The following is a 20,048-nucleotide window of genomic DNA, read 5'->3' on the forward strand; positions in this document are numbered from 1 at the left end:
ACAGAAATAATAATTTGAGTAGGTTATCATTCAAAAATATGAATCTTTGTATCTCCGTTGACTCTATCCTTTGGGCTATAGCCTACGGTGCTAAGACTTTTGCTTTCAAATGCAAAAAAAACCTGGTCACTTTACAGAAGTGTTGAAAGCCAAATTTCTTTGAAAAAGTAGTGAAAACGGCAAGTTAGAGAAGGAGTTCCAAAAAAAAGCTCTTCACTCATTTGATACGCACTAGTTTGATTACACAGGCCAACAAAAAAATTTTGGCACAAAAGGTGAGAGTCATTTTAGAGTACTTCAGAGCCCCTGATTCCAAAAAATACACTTAGTTTTTTCGAATTTTTAAAACTACCAGGAATTGAATTTCGAACTAAGATTACATTCTTCAGTAACAAGGAAAAAATTTTAAGCAGTTACTTTATTGAAGAAAACAACTTTGTATTCTGTAATGTATAAATGGCCTTCGTACCTTGATGGGTGTTGCTCAGTCAGTAGGCTATAGTAAGCCTACCATAATAAAGAATTGCGTTTGTTCATCGATGGCTTTGTTTTGCTTATTCGTCTAGTAGTTTGTTAAGCAAAACAGTGTACGTATTTTATTTGTACTTAGTAGCTTAGTTAGTAAGTCTGATATTGTTGAAGTCAACAAATATATTAACGCAAAGCACAAGTTGTATATTCTACATCTTGTATCCTAAGGCTTGCTTCACGTCGTATTTTGATTGTTACTAGGCCAGTAAACGCTAAATAGCCGTTTGTTTGGGTTGTAATCAACGTGATTGGTTTCAAATAGCGTTTATACAACTCAGAAATGTGCCTGGGATTACTTTCAGTTTTGTCTATGTAATAAACGACACGATGTTAAATCTATGGGGGCTCAAAATTGCAAAAACGATGTTTTTGCTGTAGGCTATCTTAAAAACTAGAACCAATTCGAAAGAAACAAGTGCATTTTTGGAATCAGGGGCCTCGAAATACCCTAAAATGACTCACATGCCGTGCCTTTAAAAAAAAATTTTTTATTGTTTGCCTGTGTTATCTTTGATAGCTCAATGATGAAATCTAATCTTCAAACTTTTCTGTTGAGCCCACTGTTGATGGGCAGCACGTGTGGGTGTGGTTGCGTGTGATTGGTGGAGTAATCTATAAATCAATCTAATTGTTCTCCAAAGGTTAAAACAATGATATCATTACATATTATGCAGTCCATACACGTAGGCCTACTGTATAATGCTGCAGATTATTTCTCCCAGGTTGGTATTATAACTGTGTGTGCATATTGCCTTTTTATTTGTGTGTACATCGCCATATTTAGTACAGCGCTATAGAGCAATTTAACAATTTTGTAATTTGTTTGGCCAAATCGGGCCCAAAAACGGAAATTATTCGCTGGTTGGCATAAAAGGCAATCATGAAAACACAATGTATAAGCGATTTGAAGTATTAGGAACGCAGCAATGTTATGGAGGTCTGGGGGGCTTCGTCCCCCAGAAGTTTGATTAACTTTGACTACTACGCCTTTGAGCCTACCTACTTTTAAAATGGTTCCTCCATCCCTGGCCAGTGTTGTTCATCTTTTTAACAATTATTATTTTAAAATATGCATAAAGGTTCACAAATAATTTCATATCTGTAGTTACAGGCAGGCTATTACTATCCTGGATTTCTGGTATTAAGTTGCAACCTACGAACAATCAATAAACATAATGTTAAACTTTGCATGAAATTTTAGAGTGATTTACTTTAACTAAAATGTGTTTAAAAGTAATAAACTTAATGTGAAAACAAACAAAATAAACAGGCGCCATTTCAAATCACGTTATAGTTTAGAAAGTTAGGTTAATTTGCAATCTTAAAATGCTTAGCTCAGCTGTGCTGCTATTGAACAAATAAGCGATTGATTATTACGTTAATGTTGTTTAGTCTTCTGGAAGTAACATTGACCTTGCTCGTGCGGCCGCTTCATCAGTTAGGACGTTGGATGTTGTCTTCCTGTAGAGTGAGTAGCTTATCCCTGGGGAGTGGCGACGAGCTTGCGCAAAACCTGCTTCTGTGTTTACTTCTTCATCAAGTTGTACACCAAAACCAGAAAACGACGTATAGTGTGCTGGACTATGACCGTACGCGGTGCCGCACCGCAAACGCACCCAAATGACATCACCACGCTGCAGCATCAAAGCCGCGCTTGTCGACGTTGTTTCGAACCTATTGTCTTGATTTGTTCCGGAACTGATGATTTTAGCATTCTTCATGAGATGAATATAAATGGATCCACTACTTCTACAACGCAACACATGGACATGAAATGCGTAAAGTCCTGCTGCAGGGGCAATAAAGCATCCGCTGGAAGATCTGTACGCTCCTGCTTCGTTAGTTATAACGTGATCAAATACAAGACCCTGATTGATCCCTTGAACGTTATGGGTTAACCCGGCCATAAAAGCTACTTTTTCTTGACGACACCATCTGGTTCCTTCAGTAGAGCTTCTCCCATTCTCTCCAGAAGAAATTATTCTTCCTGGCGGCCCAGGTAGACCCGGCTCTCCTTTCCGTCCATTTGGTGAACCTTTTTTGCCTTTTTCACCTTTTCCAGTCGGTCCAGGTGGGCCTGATAGTCCTACCGGACCCACTTGACCACGTTCTCCTTTGGACCCAGGAGGTCCCATTAAGCCCATTAACCCTCGCTGACCAGGTGGCCCGGGAGGTCCGATTTTACCAGCATTTTTGCTTCCTGTCAGCAAGGGTTTTCCTAAGATTGCATCACCAGTTGGTGAAACAGACGGAACAGCAATCCCACCAGGAGGTCCAGGAGGTCCAGGAAGGCCACGATTCCCCTTTAATCCGGTCATGCCTTTGTCTCCTTGCTCTCCTTTTGGACCAATAATAGATTTTCCTGGGAGTCCCGCAGGTCCAACACTGTTACCTTTTTCTCCTTTTGCTCCAGGAGCACCAGATTCGCCTTTGATACTCCTTCCTGGAACTCCATCACTTCCATTTCTGCCTGGAAGGCCGGGAGGTCCTACAATTGATTCTCCAGGGTCACCTTTAATTCCCCTTGGACCAGCAGCTTGCCGCACAACTTTTTTAGTTTCAATGTCACTGGATGAAAGGCCTGGTGGGCCAGGTGGCCCTATTTGTCCTTGGGAGCCTTTTTCACCAGTGTCCCCTTTCTGATCGTTGCCTGGCATTCCTTTCAATCCAGGCCTTCCACGCATCCCTTTTTCTCCTTTTGTCCCAATTGGTCCTTCGAAGCTAATTTGGGGTAATTTGCTGAGTTCTTCATAACTAAAGGTACCAGGAAGACCAGGAGGCCCAGCCGGCCCTGGAATTCCAACTCCTGGAAATCCCGGATCTCCTTTTACGCCTCTTGGCCCACAATCACCTTTAGTTCCAATTCCTGGATTTCCAAGGATCCCTTGGATCCCAGGAGGTCCTTGAATTCCGGGATGACCCGCTCGTCCAGAAGGGCCGGGCATGCCTGGAAAACCTGCTGGACCTTGCAGTCCAGGGGGACCTTGAGGACCGGGGGGTCCTTGCATCATTTTCTTTATTGTCGTTAACAGCGTCGTTGTGTCAGGTGATGCTCCACCACAAGAACATCCACAGCATCCCACGTTGCATCGTGATGTCGATGATGAGCATACGGTAGTAGACGATTCCCCGCATACTGATGTAGATGTACAATTTCCTTCACATTCCAAAATTGGTGCATCTTCTTCTATTGTTGCTCTTTCTCCCAAGTGTCCATCTGCTCCTACTTGGACGACTCTTCGTTCTTCATCTTGTGATTCATCGTCAGTAGCAATCTGGCTACCAACTGCAATTAAACCTTGCCTCCTCTCATTTGGAAGGTAGATAGGTTCGAATTGCCTTGCTCTGTGTTGTGCTGGTTTGTGCTGACGTGTCCCACTTCCATCACAAACAACCACCAAAGTAACTAGTATTAACAGCGATATGTTCATTCTTAAGCTAATGTGATCATCTGCAACACAGAAGCAACCGGTTAGTTCAAAACACATTTTAGATCAAAAAGACTTCATTCTGTTTGCTTATAGAACGTATATGTCCTTGTCTGAAGTGGCTAGTGAAGAAAGACGCGTAGGCTATCTTTAGAATTAGCAGTAGCCTATTGTACAATCCCGATTAGTAAACACAAAAAGAGAAAACAAAATAGGGTTAGTTTGTGGCTTAAAAAAATAAATATTCAAATAAAAAGAAACGAACTTGTATTTGCAGATAAATATTTTTTTATTTTATTTTATTCAGTCCAGCAACAGCTTCCATTTTGTTCCAACCAAAATTTGTAGTTAAAACGCCCACCCGAGTTAAACTATACCCTGAAGTTACAACTAAATAGGTTTGACTTTTAAACTTTGTAGATCTTAGTATTTTAATCTCCCTGGTTTTAATCAAGAAAATGCAATTATTCAAATCTTCAACGTTTAAGGGTTGCAGGTCCTGAAAAAATATCAAAATTATTTTTTAGTCTAGAGCAATGCTACTAAAACTTTTTAATACCGCGTACCAGCAAAGGTCTTGTTGTCATTTGGCGCACCGGTCACACATTTCAAACAAAAAAACTGACAATAATAAGTCCAAGTCCAACCTTTGTTTTACAATTCTACAATGAGCAAATTCACAAATAGTCATTTCACCAACGGGTTGTGGTTTTCAAGCTTTTTCTTTTTCAATCCTTAGCGCTGCTTCATAGGATGCACGCAAAGCTTTTATATTCATGAGAGTGTCCATTGTCCATGAATCTGTCTTTAAGCACTCTTAAACTGTTTCATTTTCTTTAAAAAACAAATAAATGTGTTTTTTAGATCTGAAGGTCTCATTGCGCCAATTGTCAGTCTCTCTCAACGGAAACCCACTCCCACACAACCCATGTCCCACCTACCTAGGAGTGAAGCTTGACCGACAATTAACCTACAAACACCATGCTGAAGCCCTCCATGCTAAGCTATCAGCACGCAACAACTTGCTGAGATGCCTAGCTAGAATATCCTGGGGTGCTAGTACATCCACACTCTGTACAAGTGCTCTTGCACTTGTTTACAGCACCTCCGAATATGCTTCCCCCACTTGGTGCCGCAGCGTACACACTTGCAAAATTGACACTGCCCTCAACACCACCATGACAATAATCACTGGTTGCCTGCTTCCAACTCCCACTGACTTTCTGCCTGTACTATCAGGCATCGCCCCAGGTAGAATTCGTCGTGAAAACCACGTACGCAGTCTGGTGCTACAAACTATGTCAACGGATGACCACCTCCTCAACCAGATTGTCCTAAACTCACACTCCCAAAAGCCCCAGCGCTTGAAATCTCGACGCCCGTTTTCCCAACATGCTGCAGCTATCTGTAAATTCGACTTCCAAATTTCCGAAGTTTGGAACAGTGAATGGAGAAAAGTTGCGAGACCAACCCAATTCACAGTCCTTCCCAATACCAACACGCCACCCGGAGCAGAACTACCTCAGAAGGAACGGGTGAAGCTCAATCGACTGCGGACTGGAGTGGGCCGTTTCAACAGCAACATGTTCCAATGGGGCCTCGCCGATTCACCATCTTATGCGTGTGGCTCAGATTCTCAGACTGCACACCACATTATCTACCATTGTCCTGTATATCGACCCCAAGACAGATATGTGGATATCACAACGCTCGATAAACACACAATCCATTGGCTGCTGCGCCTGGATGTAACAACATGATCTGTGGCGGCCTCAAACGCAAGAAAAAGATTGAGTCATTGCTGAGCACAACTCCAGAAAGGACAGATTGTAATTTCGATACACTAGCATCATGTGTTGCTATAAACCCAATTCCGCACATGCGGTAGCGTATTGTCGAACAAAACTTGAAGAAATTTTTCACGGCCAACACTGGCACTTCCTGTATCACTTTTGTCCGAATCGGAAGCAACTGGGTTTGAAAGTGATTGCCTCTTGTTTATGTGCGCCTCATGTCCACACGACCACGTATTGCCATTTGAAAAATAATTTAGCCTTACAAGCACGAAAATTATGACGAAAGGCAAAAACACATCTTGATCAACACAAAACAATGCTCAATAAATCATTTTCAAACTAATCGTTACCGCAGCAGATAGGCACGGAAATTATCTTTGTCCAATGTTTTAAAAACATCAACTTCTGAATAACTGTTTCGAGCCGTTTTTACTGAATAACAGTGATAAAACATGGGTCAAATGAACACCCAATTACACTTCAAGTGCAAGCTTTTAATTTCAGTTAAAAAATTGTCATGCACTGCTTTTAAAACACCAACTTAAAAATATTTATTTTGTTCATTTCATTTCAGAACAGGGATACAAATAGGCCTACTACATTTTGGCTTGATGTGCAGTATTAACAAAATGTATGTTTGTTAGCATAAAATACCGTTAATAAGGTGGCGATTGTTTTTAACTTTTTTTGGTTTCCCTAAAAAAACATGTTGAGCCACACTTGGTTTTGATTAGCCATAATAAATGTAATCAATAAAATTTCACCATAACTTACATTCTAAGAAACAAATCAAGTAACATGAAAAGAAAATGAAGTAGCATACATGTAGCTCCACACAAGAGTCAAAAGTCATGTAATTTTCACTTTGTGTGGAGCTACATGTACTTGAGAGGTTACTGTTATTTTTCTATTCACTTGTTGATTTATGCATATCAGTTTGCATCCTCTGCGGATCCTTTTCTTGTATCATCGGGCCAATCCTACAGATATTTGCTGGTACACCTCTTTATTTTCTTTGGATTTTACCGGTACTGATATTTTTTTTATTCACAAGTAAGATGGGTTTGAAAATCTATAGGACTAGAAAAGCCCAATTTCGGTCGAGTTATAAAATTATTCTGATAAAATATTGCCTAACGCCATATTCGATTCTGTACCTGTTCAAAGTTATTTGATCTTGAAATAATACTGTAAATAGGCAACTTGTAACCAGGTATAGTAACCTAAGTGTAAACTTCAAAGATATAATAAATAAACAACAAGCATAAGTGATTTCGTTTTGTTTTTTTCAATTTTCTCGATTGCTTTCGAAAATAGCTGAACATACAAAGTTATGGTTGTTTCCATTTATTGCTATTGTTTATAAAGTTTGAATGCTAAAAAGTGTAACTATTCATCAGGATTGTCATCTTTCTATCTGTCGTTGCAAAGTAATTACGTTGCAATTAGGCTACTGTTAGAAATGAAGTGTGTTATTGTTCTTTAGCTATATTGTTTGTTGTAGATTACGTAGGAGAAAAAGGGGCGAGAACCTTGCAGAGATTGCTTCTCCAAATTGGTACAATCAAAAAAGCAAAACAAAAAAAACGAGATACAACAGCGGTTCTTTAACTTTTCTGTCATATCACACACTGAAGAATCCTGGAATCTTCATTAGCTCACCAATTTTCGAAAAGTTTCGGACAAACAATAGAATCCACCCATTAACTGCCAACTGCCATGGACTCTTTACAGAGCTCAAACCCTAAAAAAAATAAACACTGTTTGCTATCATCATAACTCTGGTCTTTGTTTTCCAAAATGCACCGGTCACACTTTTTTAAAATGAGGAAGGCCTGTATTTTCTGAAAGTTTAAGAAAGTTACACATCGCTTAAATTCCACTGTCACAGAGCTTGTGTGGAAAGCCTGACACTTGGCTGACAACTAGCGGTTAAAATTAACGCAGTTAGAAAACTTTTTTTGATGTTCAAACGTAAATCAAAAAGATAAAAACATGCAAAATTTTTGTATTTTGTTAGAAATGTTAGTAATTAAAAGCATTTACAGGAAAGAATACACAAAATTTGTAAATATATTCGAAAAAAACGTTGAAAATACAACAACTCGTTTTGATTTGTTTTCCTGGCAGTTGGTCGTTTTGAAAATGCAGCGGCTCAAAATCAAAGCCTTGCTCAAGCCATATTATGGAGAGTGCATCAAAAAAAGCGGATTTAAAAGGAAATTCGTCATTTTTACATTGATTCAACGTCATTTAGCAATAAACGAGCAACTATAATACAACCATAATAGAAACAAGGCAGTTTATAGAAAGAACGCAATGGCGATCACGTTTCACTCGCCTTGACCCACCGCCAAGGTTACCGCCAATGTGTGGGTTCAATTATTGCAAAACGGATTGGCAGCCAGGCCGACATCGGCCTATATGGAGCTCTCTCTCCCTTAGAAGGCTTTCTTCCCAGCAAGCGTAAACTATGAAAGTGCTACCGATGCCTCAATCGCTTAAAAACTGGTATTGGCAGAATGGCAGGTGTAAAATTTTGATGCGACACCGAGGGTATTCCATTGGAAGCACAAGTTGCAGATGCGGACAGGAGCAACGATGCAACATCTACTCGAATGCCCTGTGCTAAAAGCAAGGTGCTCTGCACATGATTTAGCCGAGTTCAACGATAGAGCCAGAGCTTGCGTGATAGTCTGGGCTACGGCCGTGCGGCACACGACAAAGAATAACCCCACAGTAACGCGAAACTGGTTCTCTACTATTCAACGGTTGGAACATGGGACATGAAGTACTAGGCCTAATAAACTTGTTTTAAGGCTTGATCTTCATCGTCACAATGACTGAACAGCCTACTTCCCAGCAATATGTTGACATGGTAAGAAACTACGTAGTTGAGAGTGGTAATCCCCTCCTTAGATTGTCCGAATGGAGTCCAAGTTTTCACCGCCTGGAAATTCGAACTTCAACTACTTGTCTTACCTCCGTTCAGCCTCAGCAACTCCAACTTCATCTACACGAGGGTATGAGGAATTGTAGTTTCTTGCAAAGTATCCTAAATAGTCAGACGTGATCAGAATCTTAGCCAAACCAAGGAAATGCTCTTCACTCATTTGTGTCACAACGACAAACAAACAGCGACATGATGTGTTAAGATCTAATTTATCAAGTAATAATGGGTTCCGGAGCAACGTCAGGGTAACTTGGACATCTTTCAAAAAAACGGACTGAGCCTACTTTAAATCTGCAATATACATAAAATGAGAATTGTAAGATAAATCTGACCTTGCACTATAACTGTAACGACACTTCGGACTGAAAGCATAAATTCAACAAGTGATTTAAGGATGATTACGAGTAAATAACACGGCGTGAAACAGACCACATAAAGTGGGATCTACTCGTTATTTTTGCCGTGTTATTTACTTGAATTTGTGCTTTTCAGTCTGAAGTGTCGTTGCAGTTATAGTGCATGGTCAGATTTATCTTATAATTCTCATTTTATGTAGCCTATGTTGCAGATTTAAGTAATTCCTGATGAGAACACAAGTACGTGTCGAAAACGTTAGAGTTTATATTAATTATGTTGTATTTCTTTGTGTAATAAAATATGTTAAACCCGTTGAAGTTACTTTGTTTTGTCTGTCTATATGGTTTAACAAAGCGAACTCTCTACCAAAGCTTTAGATTGGCATTAATGCAGGATCATAAAGCTTTAGCAGTTCATGTTTATAGCAAAATTATTGCAACGCTTTAATTGTAAACCAGTGTTTCTCTAACCATGGACCACGGCCCAACCTTGGGCCACGAATACTTTCATTGCAAAGAAACCAAGAGCAAGGCCAGGTTGCAAATCTGTGGTGAAAGGCATTTCAGTAATAAAGAAGAAGATTTTTGACCGCGCCAAAAAAAGTTTCAAGAATCTCTGATTAAAAATAATTAGAAGTAGGCTGACTTTGATTTAGCATCCTTCAAACGTGCTAATAGGTCTAAGAACAGGTATGTATGTTGTTTTGATAACACAGCTTTGACAGTACGGTACCAACAAACTGAAAGCTGGGATTGTTTAATTTGCTCTTAGAAGAATCATTTTACCTGAAAAGACTGGTTCCTCTAAGGCAGGGGTTCTTAACCTTTTTTGTCTCGTTTACCCCTTGCCGAATGAAAAAAGTAAAATTTACCCCCACCGTTTTGTTGGCCCCTTGTAATGTCATCCTGTCCAGTCAACCATGCGAAGAAATGCAAAACATCCTTTTTTGTCTAGATTTACCTTGGCAAATATCAAAAACAAGCTGTTTATTTGCCGAAGACACGATCTTCTTGACGGGGTCCTGTGAAAAATATTGTCTACTCAAATATCCTAAATAACTATTATAAAAGCACACAAGAATGTTTAAGTTTTTTTCCTTTTATTAATAACCGACACGCAATTTCAACAGTCAATCAGTGAGACTTTGGTGCTTGCTTTCCACGAACAATTTTGGAGATTCTTGGAACATTCGTTTAAAAAGCTACTCGCATGTCGTCTTTGGGAACTACTGTAAGCGAGATAAAGGTATAATAACTTCAAATGCACGCTTAATCAGCGTAGGAAACTCTTCGACTAATCCACACCAAAACTTGGAAAGGTCACCATTGCACGATAAGAATTTGGAACAAAGCGTTGTTGAACATTGAAGATCAATCAATTCATCTTTGCAAAGATCATCGTCAGCAATACTTTCTAACTTGGCTTCGAAGGGATGAGTTATCCAAAGAGCAGAACTGTTAAAACTTTCACCTTCGAAGTAACCGTCAAAGTTGTTTTTTAAGGCGACAAGGTGCTGGCATATTTCGACTTCGAGGTCAGAAATCTCGTTGCGACATCTACTAACTTTCCAATCATCAAATGTTGGAAAATTTGCGTAAATTCCTTTTTGAACTCTTCTACTCCACAGATCTAATTTTGTCTGAAAGCCCTAAATTTTATCATGTACATCTATAATGATAATGGTAACACTTTTTCCTTGCATTTGCATATTGAGCTGGTTCAAACTTGAAAAAGTATCTGTCAAGTAAGCCAATGCACCAATAAATTTGTTGTCGCCTAAGTGCTTACTCTACGGGGATTTGCGTTCTTTAAGAAAAATCTCAATTTCACCATGTAGTTCGAAAACTTGAGACAAAACAAGACTCCTAGAGAGCCACCGAAATTCGGTGTGATAAAGGAGAACAGCATAAATTTGACTCAAAATCGAGTGCAACACTACCAGTTTTTTAATAACTGAAAAAATGAAGTTTGCATTAATTTATGAATCAGTAAATTTACCCCCTCGGTAGATGAAATTTACCCCCAGGGGGTAAATTTACCCCCGGTTAAGAACCCCTGCTTAAGGCCAAATCAACAAGAGCAGGAAGCGATTGCTGCTAGCCCAGTGATGCTTTGTGTTATATAGTTCCTTTATCTATTATTATAATTACATCGGGTTATACAAAAAGTTTTTCAGTCTAAGAAGTCGTTATTTTACAAAGTTAAATGAAGGTTGTTAATTGAATGTATTTTCATTAGAGTACCATGGACTACCGTGAATGGCATTTCTCTTCTCGGTGACATTGCCTTGCATGTAATTACATTTCGTTACACTTATGCTCTGTTCGTAAAATAACGTCAAATAGCTTACTAAGAGGTCTATTTATTATGCAGTACATATAATTTTGCACAGCCTTTTCTACGTTTAAGCAATTTTTACAAAAATGAGATTTTCTATTGTATTGATCAGAAGGCAATGTGTCGACAGCAGTTTTGTGAACCAATGAATCGTGGTCATTGAATATAATGGTCACCATTGGTTATGAGAGGGAGTTACACAGCACTTCCATAATTAATATAATTGACGCTTCTTTGCAGTGACAAAGTTAATCCTTGAACACAACGTGTTCACTTTACAAATCTTTGCATGAATAAATTAAAGCTTCATGGGGTGCCTTTTTAAGAATGGAGCATGAAGGGAAGGGTCTCACCAGGAATCCCTGGGTCTCAGCAAGAACAAAAAGCACCGATATCGTATCGTATCCAAGATTGAGGTCAGTGGTTGACAACTTGGTTTACTGAACGGAAAAGGTAAGGAAGTCGATCATTATGTCTGCTTTCAGTCACGCCATTAAGTGCCTTGCCAAAGACACCCCTGGTTCTCCTGAGGGTTTACAACCACTCCTCTTTAAAGTGTTGTTATTTAACTGATTCCAACATTCTAAATGTACTATTGGAGTTTTTGAGTCTCAAATAACTTCTAACAGGAGTTTAAGAGCAGTGTGGGTGGCTCGGAACATATTATAAAACCACGTGTTTTGTCTGAGGTTATCTATTTGTGTGACTTTGGCTGAACACCAATTTGCCGCAGAGTCAAGTCTCTCAAACATAACGTCATCCACGAGATTGTGCTATTCAAGAAAATCACCGAGCTGTTAAGAAAATATGTCAACGATGGTGATTGTGGGCTAATTCCTGATGAGTATTTCTGATATAAAATGTATTTCTCCTTTAAGCCTAATATTCCTTTCTAAAACTACGCATAAGTCTACAAATGTGACAATTTTCAAACAAAAGTAAAATATTAGAATATTAGGCGAATAATTAAAAAGCTTTTCTTCATAAAATATAACTTTTATGGTTCAATTTCCATATGTAATGCGTTTACGCGATTAGGTCATCACACCGGCACATGAACGCTCTGCTGACGTTGTTGGAGGTGTTCTTAATAAAAGTCAAAGTAGAGGAAGTAATTGAAAGTAATCTTGCTAGTTGAGCGAAAGTATTTTAACCTGTGCACTTGTGCAGTAGCCATTAACCAAATAATCAGCAACGGTATTCTTTCTGGATGAAAGCTAAAAGAAAATCTAGGTCAACAACCAAAAATAAGATACAAACTTACAATTAATATCAAAAGAAATAAAAACTTACTGCATTTCACAATACAACACACTTATAAAATCGCAAATAGGCCTATATTTATAAACTTAAAAACTTTAACCTACTTTTCTTTGAAATGGTTTTGACTTTTATGGACTGGATGATTCTTGGCTGACCGGTGGCCACCAGGCTGTGGCAATTTTACCGAAGCTCATGTGGTGGCGCAGATACCTTCCGTCATGTTGGACATCGTCCGTGTGGTGTGACCCAGCCAAGATGGTGACCAGAAAAGGGAAAAGTTGGTGGCCATTTTGTCAGCTGTCGTCGTCACCAACCGATCCCTAAACAATCATCATAATTATTATATGAATTACCAAGTTGCGCGTCCTTGGCATTTTCTTCTGTTGCCTTGCAAACGACTTTTGGCCACATTATCACAAAGCTTCGTGTTTCTAACATTAATTTGGAGAAAAAACGTAGAATTAGAAGACAATGCCAACAACTCCGCCACTGAGATTGGAAAAAGCGTATGCAAAATCTGCCTTCTTACATTAATTCAACGTATGCAAACGCTGAAACAATGTTTATAGGAGGGGTTTTGTTACTGCCCACACAGGAAATCTGTTATTTTTTGTTGTTGATTGAAAGTCTGCAGACGTTGAATCAATGCAAAATGACAAAATTTGCTGTCTGTGATCAATACAAAGCATCATTCACTCCAACCTGAAAGTGCTATTTGGTTTGTCGCTTTTGCATTGCGAGACCTTAACTTCATCTATGCAAAAATAGCATAAACAAGTTTGAATAGCTTAAGTGAAGAAGCTTGCAGACAATTTAGATGGGTTCTGTTTCACCTCAAATAAGACAACTACTTGATGGATGAGCATGAATTATAATAATTGTGCATAAAATCTGCTTTCATAATATCAAGTTTCAACAAGTAATGCAAGTTGTTACAAAGGTGCACTTTTGTTCGATGATAACTTCTGTGACGTTGTTCTAACTGAGACGGAGTTTGGCAAACACCTAAATTATTTTCATGCAGGAATTTAATTTGCTGGCATCAAAGCAATAAAGAACATTTATATTTGGAAAGTAAACTGTTCAATGTGTTAGACATTAAAAACACAAGCAGGGTCGGATTTTGCTGCAGGGGGGCCCGGGGGCACTTTTAGATCGGGGGGCCCCCCTGCAAAAAAATTTTTCAAGCCTACGGCGCGAAAAACCACCTCTGCGTCTACAGTAGCATCAATCCAACACTGCACAGCATTTTGCAGAAACTTCAAAGGCTGAAAGAAAGAAAAAATAACACAACATCAAATTTTTTTCACGTAGGGGGGCCCTTCAAAAGTCGGGGGGCCCGGGGCACCTGCCCCCTCTGCCCCCCCCCTAAATCCGGGCCTGAACACAAGGGTAGGCACTTTAACATTACCCACTGTCGAAGAGCTACGCAATCATGCGTGACATGTTCACTCGCGATTCAGCTGATTTCAGTCATGTGACTCAACACGTGATATTCTGATCGAAAAATTTTGATACAAAGAAATTTAACTGAATGCTTCACCACAGCCACCGTTGCCTAATGGTTAGGGCAGAGGAGTATAGTAATTTCGATTTCGTGGGTTCAATTCCCACCCTCTGCTAATACTATTTTTTCTTCTGCAACTGAACTGAGTGCAAGAAGGATCTTAATGGTAGCCACTTTAACAAGTCGAAATTGTGACTAAAACACAAATATTGATTGAACCTGTCACGCATGATTGCGTACCTCTTCGACCGGTGGGTAATGTAAAAGTGCCTACCGAACACAAGGCGCTACCACACGATGTATCGCAACACCGTGTTGCTGCAATGATATCGCCATAGCTTATATAACAATGAGGTATTTCAGCAACAATAAGCTACAAGTTTTAGTTTGTACCGTATTCACTATGTAAGCACATTATACTACAGCGATTTATGCTCACTAATGTATTTTGCATTACTATTGAAGTTTCTGTTATGACTTAGAATCGAATCAAGATGTACAAGAACTAAATAGAAAGTCGACCACTGAACTGGTAAATTTTTGTGCAGTATTAACTGAAGATGTATTGATTGACGCACGCTCTTGGTGAATGTTGTATCAACGGTCAAAACGTTTAAATCGTATTTTATATGTAGCGTAAAACACAAAAGTAGAGTTATTTTTATGCGAAGATTTAAATAAACAAAGTCTAGAATAAAACATTGGAAACATAATTATATGGTAATATGCGTAAGGCTCTTCATTCAAACAAGCAAGATCAAAATTTTTTTTTGTAAAATTTTAGTTTAAAAACTTGGTGATGAATAAATTAGTAAAATAAAACTTATTCAAGCCCAGAAGAATTTAAATTAAAGTAGGCTACAATACAAACGGGTGCATGAAATGCTGTTATCAAAAACACTTTTCTTTTCATTCCTCGATTTTTTTGTCTCAGCTTAGCCTATTTTTGTTTTAAAAAAACCAAAGACTCACATCAGTATTTGGGACTCTCTGAGCCCTGCAGGTCATGACACAGCGTAGTTCGTTTAGCCAATCAATTGTTTGGTTGAGTCGTTATCCTTTGACACTCTGTTACAATGATCTGGACCGGCGTGGTCCAATTATCTATTATTATAAGTCCACAGGTAAACATGACCGCGAAGAAATGTCTTTGGCCTGCTTCATAGAAGTCGCGGCTTAAAACTCACTGCATTTTCCATTTTTGGATCTGTAAAATGAAAGCAAAAAGTAGTAATGTTTGTAGTCTACTGCACTTTGTGATAACGTTGACTAAAAGTACAAATGTGCAAAGATTGGCATGGGGCTATACAATACATAGTACGATATCAGATTTTGTATATTTAATTTTGATAATTTTGTTTTAAAGTTGAAGCACATTGAAGAACCAGAGGTTGCGAAACAGAAGCGTCTACTTTATTACTCATTCAAACATCTCCGAGATCTTCGTGTTATTCTAGTTTACTAGGGTAGCTGTTAAAATCACTTTAGTACTAATCAAATACAAAGTGACGCACTTTCAATCTAATTACTGAATTTTACTGCGATGACATGCTCAGTCAATTAGTGTATTACTTTCACCAACTTTCAATAGAAAGTCTTTTCAAAAATAAGAGCGCCACAGAATTTGCATAATAATTATGATTTCTTTCTCAAAATGTCACACAGGATGAACGAACATCAGGGCTTTGAAAAGTAAATTTCGATATGACAAAGGTTTAACAAATTTATGACTTTTTTTTTATTTATAAATCATTTTAATGAGCCATGAGCAACCGCAAAGAGGGTATTTATACATTTAATGACCCCTATTTATCGCACTGACTGTATTTCGACAGTTGATCTGAGTTTTAATTTTTCGTTATTTTTTCGCTTGACGTTGCAAAAATGCTATAGATTCTTTGATCCGCTTTCGACAGCTTACTTGGGCTTTTATACCAGGGTAGATGTTATCAGACAATCATATATGATCTGAACAATTAAAGTCATCCTGCACGCATCCTTGTACAGGGACTATGAGAGGATAATTTGGCCCCTGTACCAATGAGATTCACGACTCCCAAACCAAGAAACTTCTGAGAAAAATTCATTATATCTTAAGAATATGCGGTAGCTTCTTCACGCTTCCTGGCCCCTTGAAAAGTCTACGATCCCTAAAATCATCCTGACCCAGGTCCAAAACTAAGTACCCCTTGGATCTTTCTGTCATCACTACTGTCCTTGCACAAAGAATACTTTGTGAAGACCGAGCACCAGCTTTTGCAAACTGTCAAGTCCATGATGTGGTTTGCAATTGTTTCTCCTAAAAGACGACGTTGTTTATCTTTGGGACGTGTGTGGCATACCCCTGATTTTATATACTGTTGGTTATGACAATGTCATATTAAGGACGATTTACTCACTAATCAATACGAGTAGGCTACATCATTGTATTGACTATGGTGCAATTAAGCATTTATTACAGGTATTTTTGGTTGCCTCAACATCTGCTGTAACTGCACAGACTTTGCATCCATTTATTTGGCTTAAAACAAGCTATTGGCATAGTACTCTACTTGGAAATGATTTCCTTGCCAATATGGTCTTCTAATGTATGCTGTGCCGCTTAAAGTTTTTGCTACAGCATCAGTTGCTACTCAGATACTATGACATCAACGTTACGTTTATAATGTATGTACATTGTATGTTTTCAATCACCAGTGACATCTAAACGATCTTGAACGAATGCTTACAATGCGTACATTATTATTGGTTGCAAAATTTGTCTGATGCCTCTGCAAATCGTGCGGATGATGATCGAAGTGGTGCGGATGTTTACGACTCCTTCTAAAAAATTTGAATGTGTTTCGCATTTGCTCGAGGTCACAAGGAAATAAAATTGCTTGGAATTAAAAACAAAATTATTAAGGTCAAACAAAGGCGTCGTCATGTTGCTGCCAAAGATTTTCCTGATATTTGTTTTGAATGGTCGTACAAACCAAAGGCGGCTGGTCCTAATAGGCTGCAACCTACCCTCATAAAACTGGTGAATGTAAAACATTTTTTGCAGCTTATCCATTAAAAACAGCCACAAGCCGCCACAGGTACAAACAGTAGTCCCACGTTAGTCTTCGCAGGTGTGCACTGTGCATGTTCGTTCAGCCATGACTAAGTTCAGCTATTTTTAGGTTCAACATACGAAACAGCAGTAGCCTATTTTTTATTTTACAGGTATAAAAAAATGCAATAAATTTCATTTTAGGGTGTACCTTTCAATGCGGGCAATACAAATTCTTCAGCGGCCAAGTTTAACCCGCCGGCCCATGTTTGAATCGTCGTCGTCGTGTGAGCCCCTGGGGCCGAGGATCTATCCTTTTACCACCCTAGATTCACGATGTTCCCGGACTACACTGGAAGACTACTAGAGAGCAGCCAGTCTTGTTTGAATGATGCCGATACACAAAACAACAGTAAAGACAGACACAAAAAAATGTAGTGCTACAATGACTTTCTTACATCGTTGCATTGAGCACTCTCATTGCTACAGCTGTTGATCTCTGCTAGGGCCCTGGGTCGTTGCGTCCATTAAACCTTCAAAGCTTCCATTGCATATTCACACAACTTGATGAATATCGAACAGGTGACAAATTAAAAGACTGTCTTAGCCTCGTTCACAAATTAAAAAATTAAAGCACTCATACTCTGTGAGGACTTCCTGTCATGAAAGAAATTCCTGCATTCCAACGTGTTAATTCGAAATTTTCACAACACTATCTCAATTTTTTGACAATGCAATGAAAGTATTTCATATCATAGATAACAACAACCAGCACAGAATGCGCAAGCTATCAATGCTAATAGAGCTTTCGAAACGAGATTAGGTTGCGGATAAGCTTATAGAAATTTTAAGCTACCGATGGACGATTATTCTCCACATGTGTTAATGCACTTTAATAAAATATTTGTTAGATTTTGTTGAAGGGCAGATGTCACTTCTTTCATCGAGATTATTGTTATTTTAATACTGTTTAAAATAAATAAAACATGCGATAAGATAAAAATCCATAATGCTCAGTGGTTATGCGTTCGGCTCAAGATCACGCGGCGGTGGTTTGGTTCTCGGGGTGTGCGCTTGAGCAACGCATTTCAGGGCTGCTCTCCATTCAGCGGCACCTAGTGGATGGAATGATTCCCCGCAAAAACATTTCAACAATTGGAAACTTCACTCTGTCAATCTCGGTAACCGCTCCTGCGTCAAGAGCATATAGCCTACAAGTATGCGAAACTGCCAGGAATAACCTAACAAGGCTTTGTCAGTCCGAGGATAGAGATCCAAAACCAACCAACCAATACCAAACAGTGACTATAATACCATTTTGAAATAATTTCATCAACACTACTAAAATTTCTTTATCTAGACGTTAATTATTATGTGTGGTCAGGGATTACTAACTGATCACACTTTTTTTTTGAATTACTTGTAAACGTGTAATACACTGATTACTTGTAACCAGGCCTGCCCTGTATTGAATTAAACACGTTATGTTTTTATTCCGACCAATTAGGTCTTACGAAAAAATATAAGTAAATAAGATAGTAAAAGGGAAGATGAAAATAAAGCATTTGAACATCTCTGTACAGTTGAGTGACGTTAAATTAGGAATTCAGCCAAAGGAGGAGTCGTTTTGACTTTGAGCCAATGTAGGCTATCGCCGCCAGACAAATCAACGAAAAAAGATAGATGCTCTATCCCTTACATTCTTACAAGATATCAATGAAAGCAAATCACAAGACACACATTCAGATTTCTATTGAAATTGATTTCGCGATGCTTGCTGTTTCGACAACATCAAGTGCAACCTTTCACTTTGTTGCTTTATTGTATGATAACGTTAAATCACTGTAAACTTATTGAATTTCACATAACTCGTCTTTGACTTTCACCGCTACATTTCTACAAGTGTTGAGTTGCTAATTTGGGTCGATAAGAATGCTTGTTTGTATCAAAACATTTCAATGGCGACAATTTGTTTCAAAATTTCTACTCGATAAGGACTTGCCAACTATTACGTCACGAACGACTGTTAACAACCTCCTCTTGTCCACACGCATTACGGTCTCATGCATTCGTAACGCAACGTGCAAATAAAGCTCAGAATTCACAAAACTGTTGCCAGATAGAAGATTTTGTACCTAATTTAGGAACATTGCAAAGTCTTTGGAAACAAAAAAATGTTGATTAGGAGAATTTTTAAATAGTAAAAAAGCGCTGGTGAAATAAAATTGCGATAGGAAAATTTCCGAAGCGGTTATGGGATAACTCATCTGACGGCGTTTGGCAACACTGATTTAGAGAAGTTGGCCACTGGGCTTTTCTGGCGAGGAAGGTTGCAGCAACATTGAGCATTGAGCTACTCACTTCAAATAGACCTTCATATACTCTTGCAAATTTAGATAAACCGCAATGCTCGTAGTCGTGGGAGATGAGATAATCAAGTTGTTAAATTTTATTAAAATGGTTCAAGTTTTTGGAACTATAGAAACTTACTTTTTTCTAATAAGGTTCCTTTTTTTCTTTATTATTGCATCTACTGCAGTGACTACTACAGTGCATTTCTTTTCTGGTTTTTAGTCCTATTGCCTGCAGTAAAAGCTTAATGGTTTTTACGAAGGAGCCGAACAGCTAAAACGATAGAGTAGCCTATAATACACAAGATTGAACTCATGTAAACCACGCATCTTACTGCTTTCCACACACTTTTGACAACTACTCTTTCTATCCATTTTCATCTTCAATTCAATCAAAATTAACCAAATATGTCAAAATAAACGAAAGAAAAATTTTTAACAAACAGGTTCAATAAATAACCTACAATCTAAACTGCCAACTGGAATCCAAT

General features: G+C 38.5%; 1 protein-coding gene across 1 annotated transcript; it reads right to left on the bottom strand.

Moving 5' to 3' along the window:
* Positions 1 to 1,528: 1,528 nt before the first annotated feature.
* On the bottom strand, positions 1,529 to 3,962 carry LOC145788435 (uncharacterized). Its single transcript, XM_082600201.1, has 2 exons — positions 2,924 to 3,962; positions 1,529 to 2,869 (listed from the first exon to the last, which is right to left on the bottom strand). Exons 1-2 carry the CDS (start codon positions 3,960 to 3,962, stop codon positions 1,920 to 1,922), a joined length of 1,989 nt encoding a protein of 662 aa, XP_082456327.1. The 3' UTR covers positions 1,529 to 1,919.
* Between the last annotated feature and the right edge of the window lie 16,086 nt (positions 3,963 to 20,048).

Source organism: Aplidium turbinatum, chromosome 2, assembly GCF_918807975.1.
Source record: "Aplidium turbinatum chromosome 2, kaAplTurb1.1, whole genome shotgun sequence".
NCBI classification, from domain to species: domain Eukaryota; kingdom Metazoa; phylum Chordata; class Ascidiacea; order Aplousobranchia; family Polyclinidae; genus Aplidium; species Aplidium turbinatum.

What these genes read in the sequence shown, in the direction of transcription:
- LOC145788435 (XM_082600201.1), bottom strand. Translation starts at nt 3,962, where the DNA reads ATGAACATATCGCTGTTAATACTAGTTACTTTGGTGGTTGTTTGTGAT. An exon ending in TGGAGCAAAAGGAGAAAAAG is followed by an intron (nt 2,870 to 2,923) that starts GTAACAGTGTTG and finishes TTGGTCCAAAAG; the next exon opens with GAGAGCAAGGAGACAAAGGC.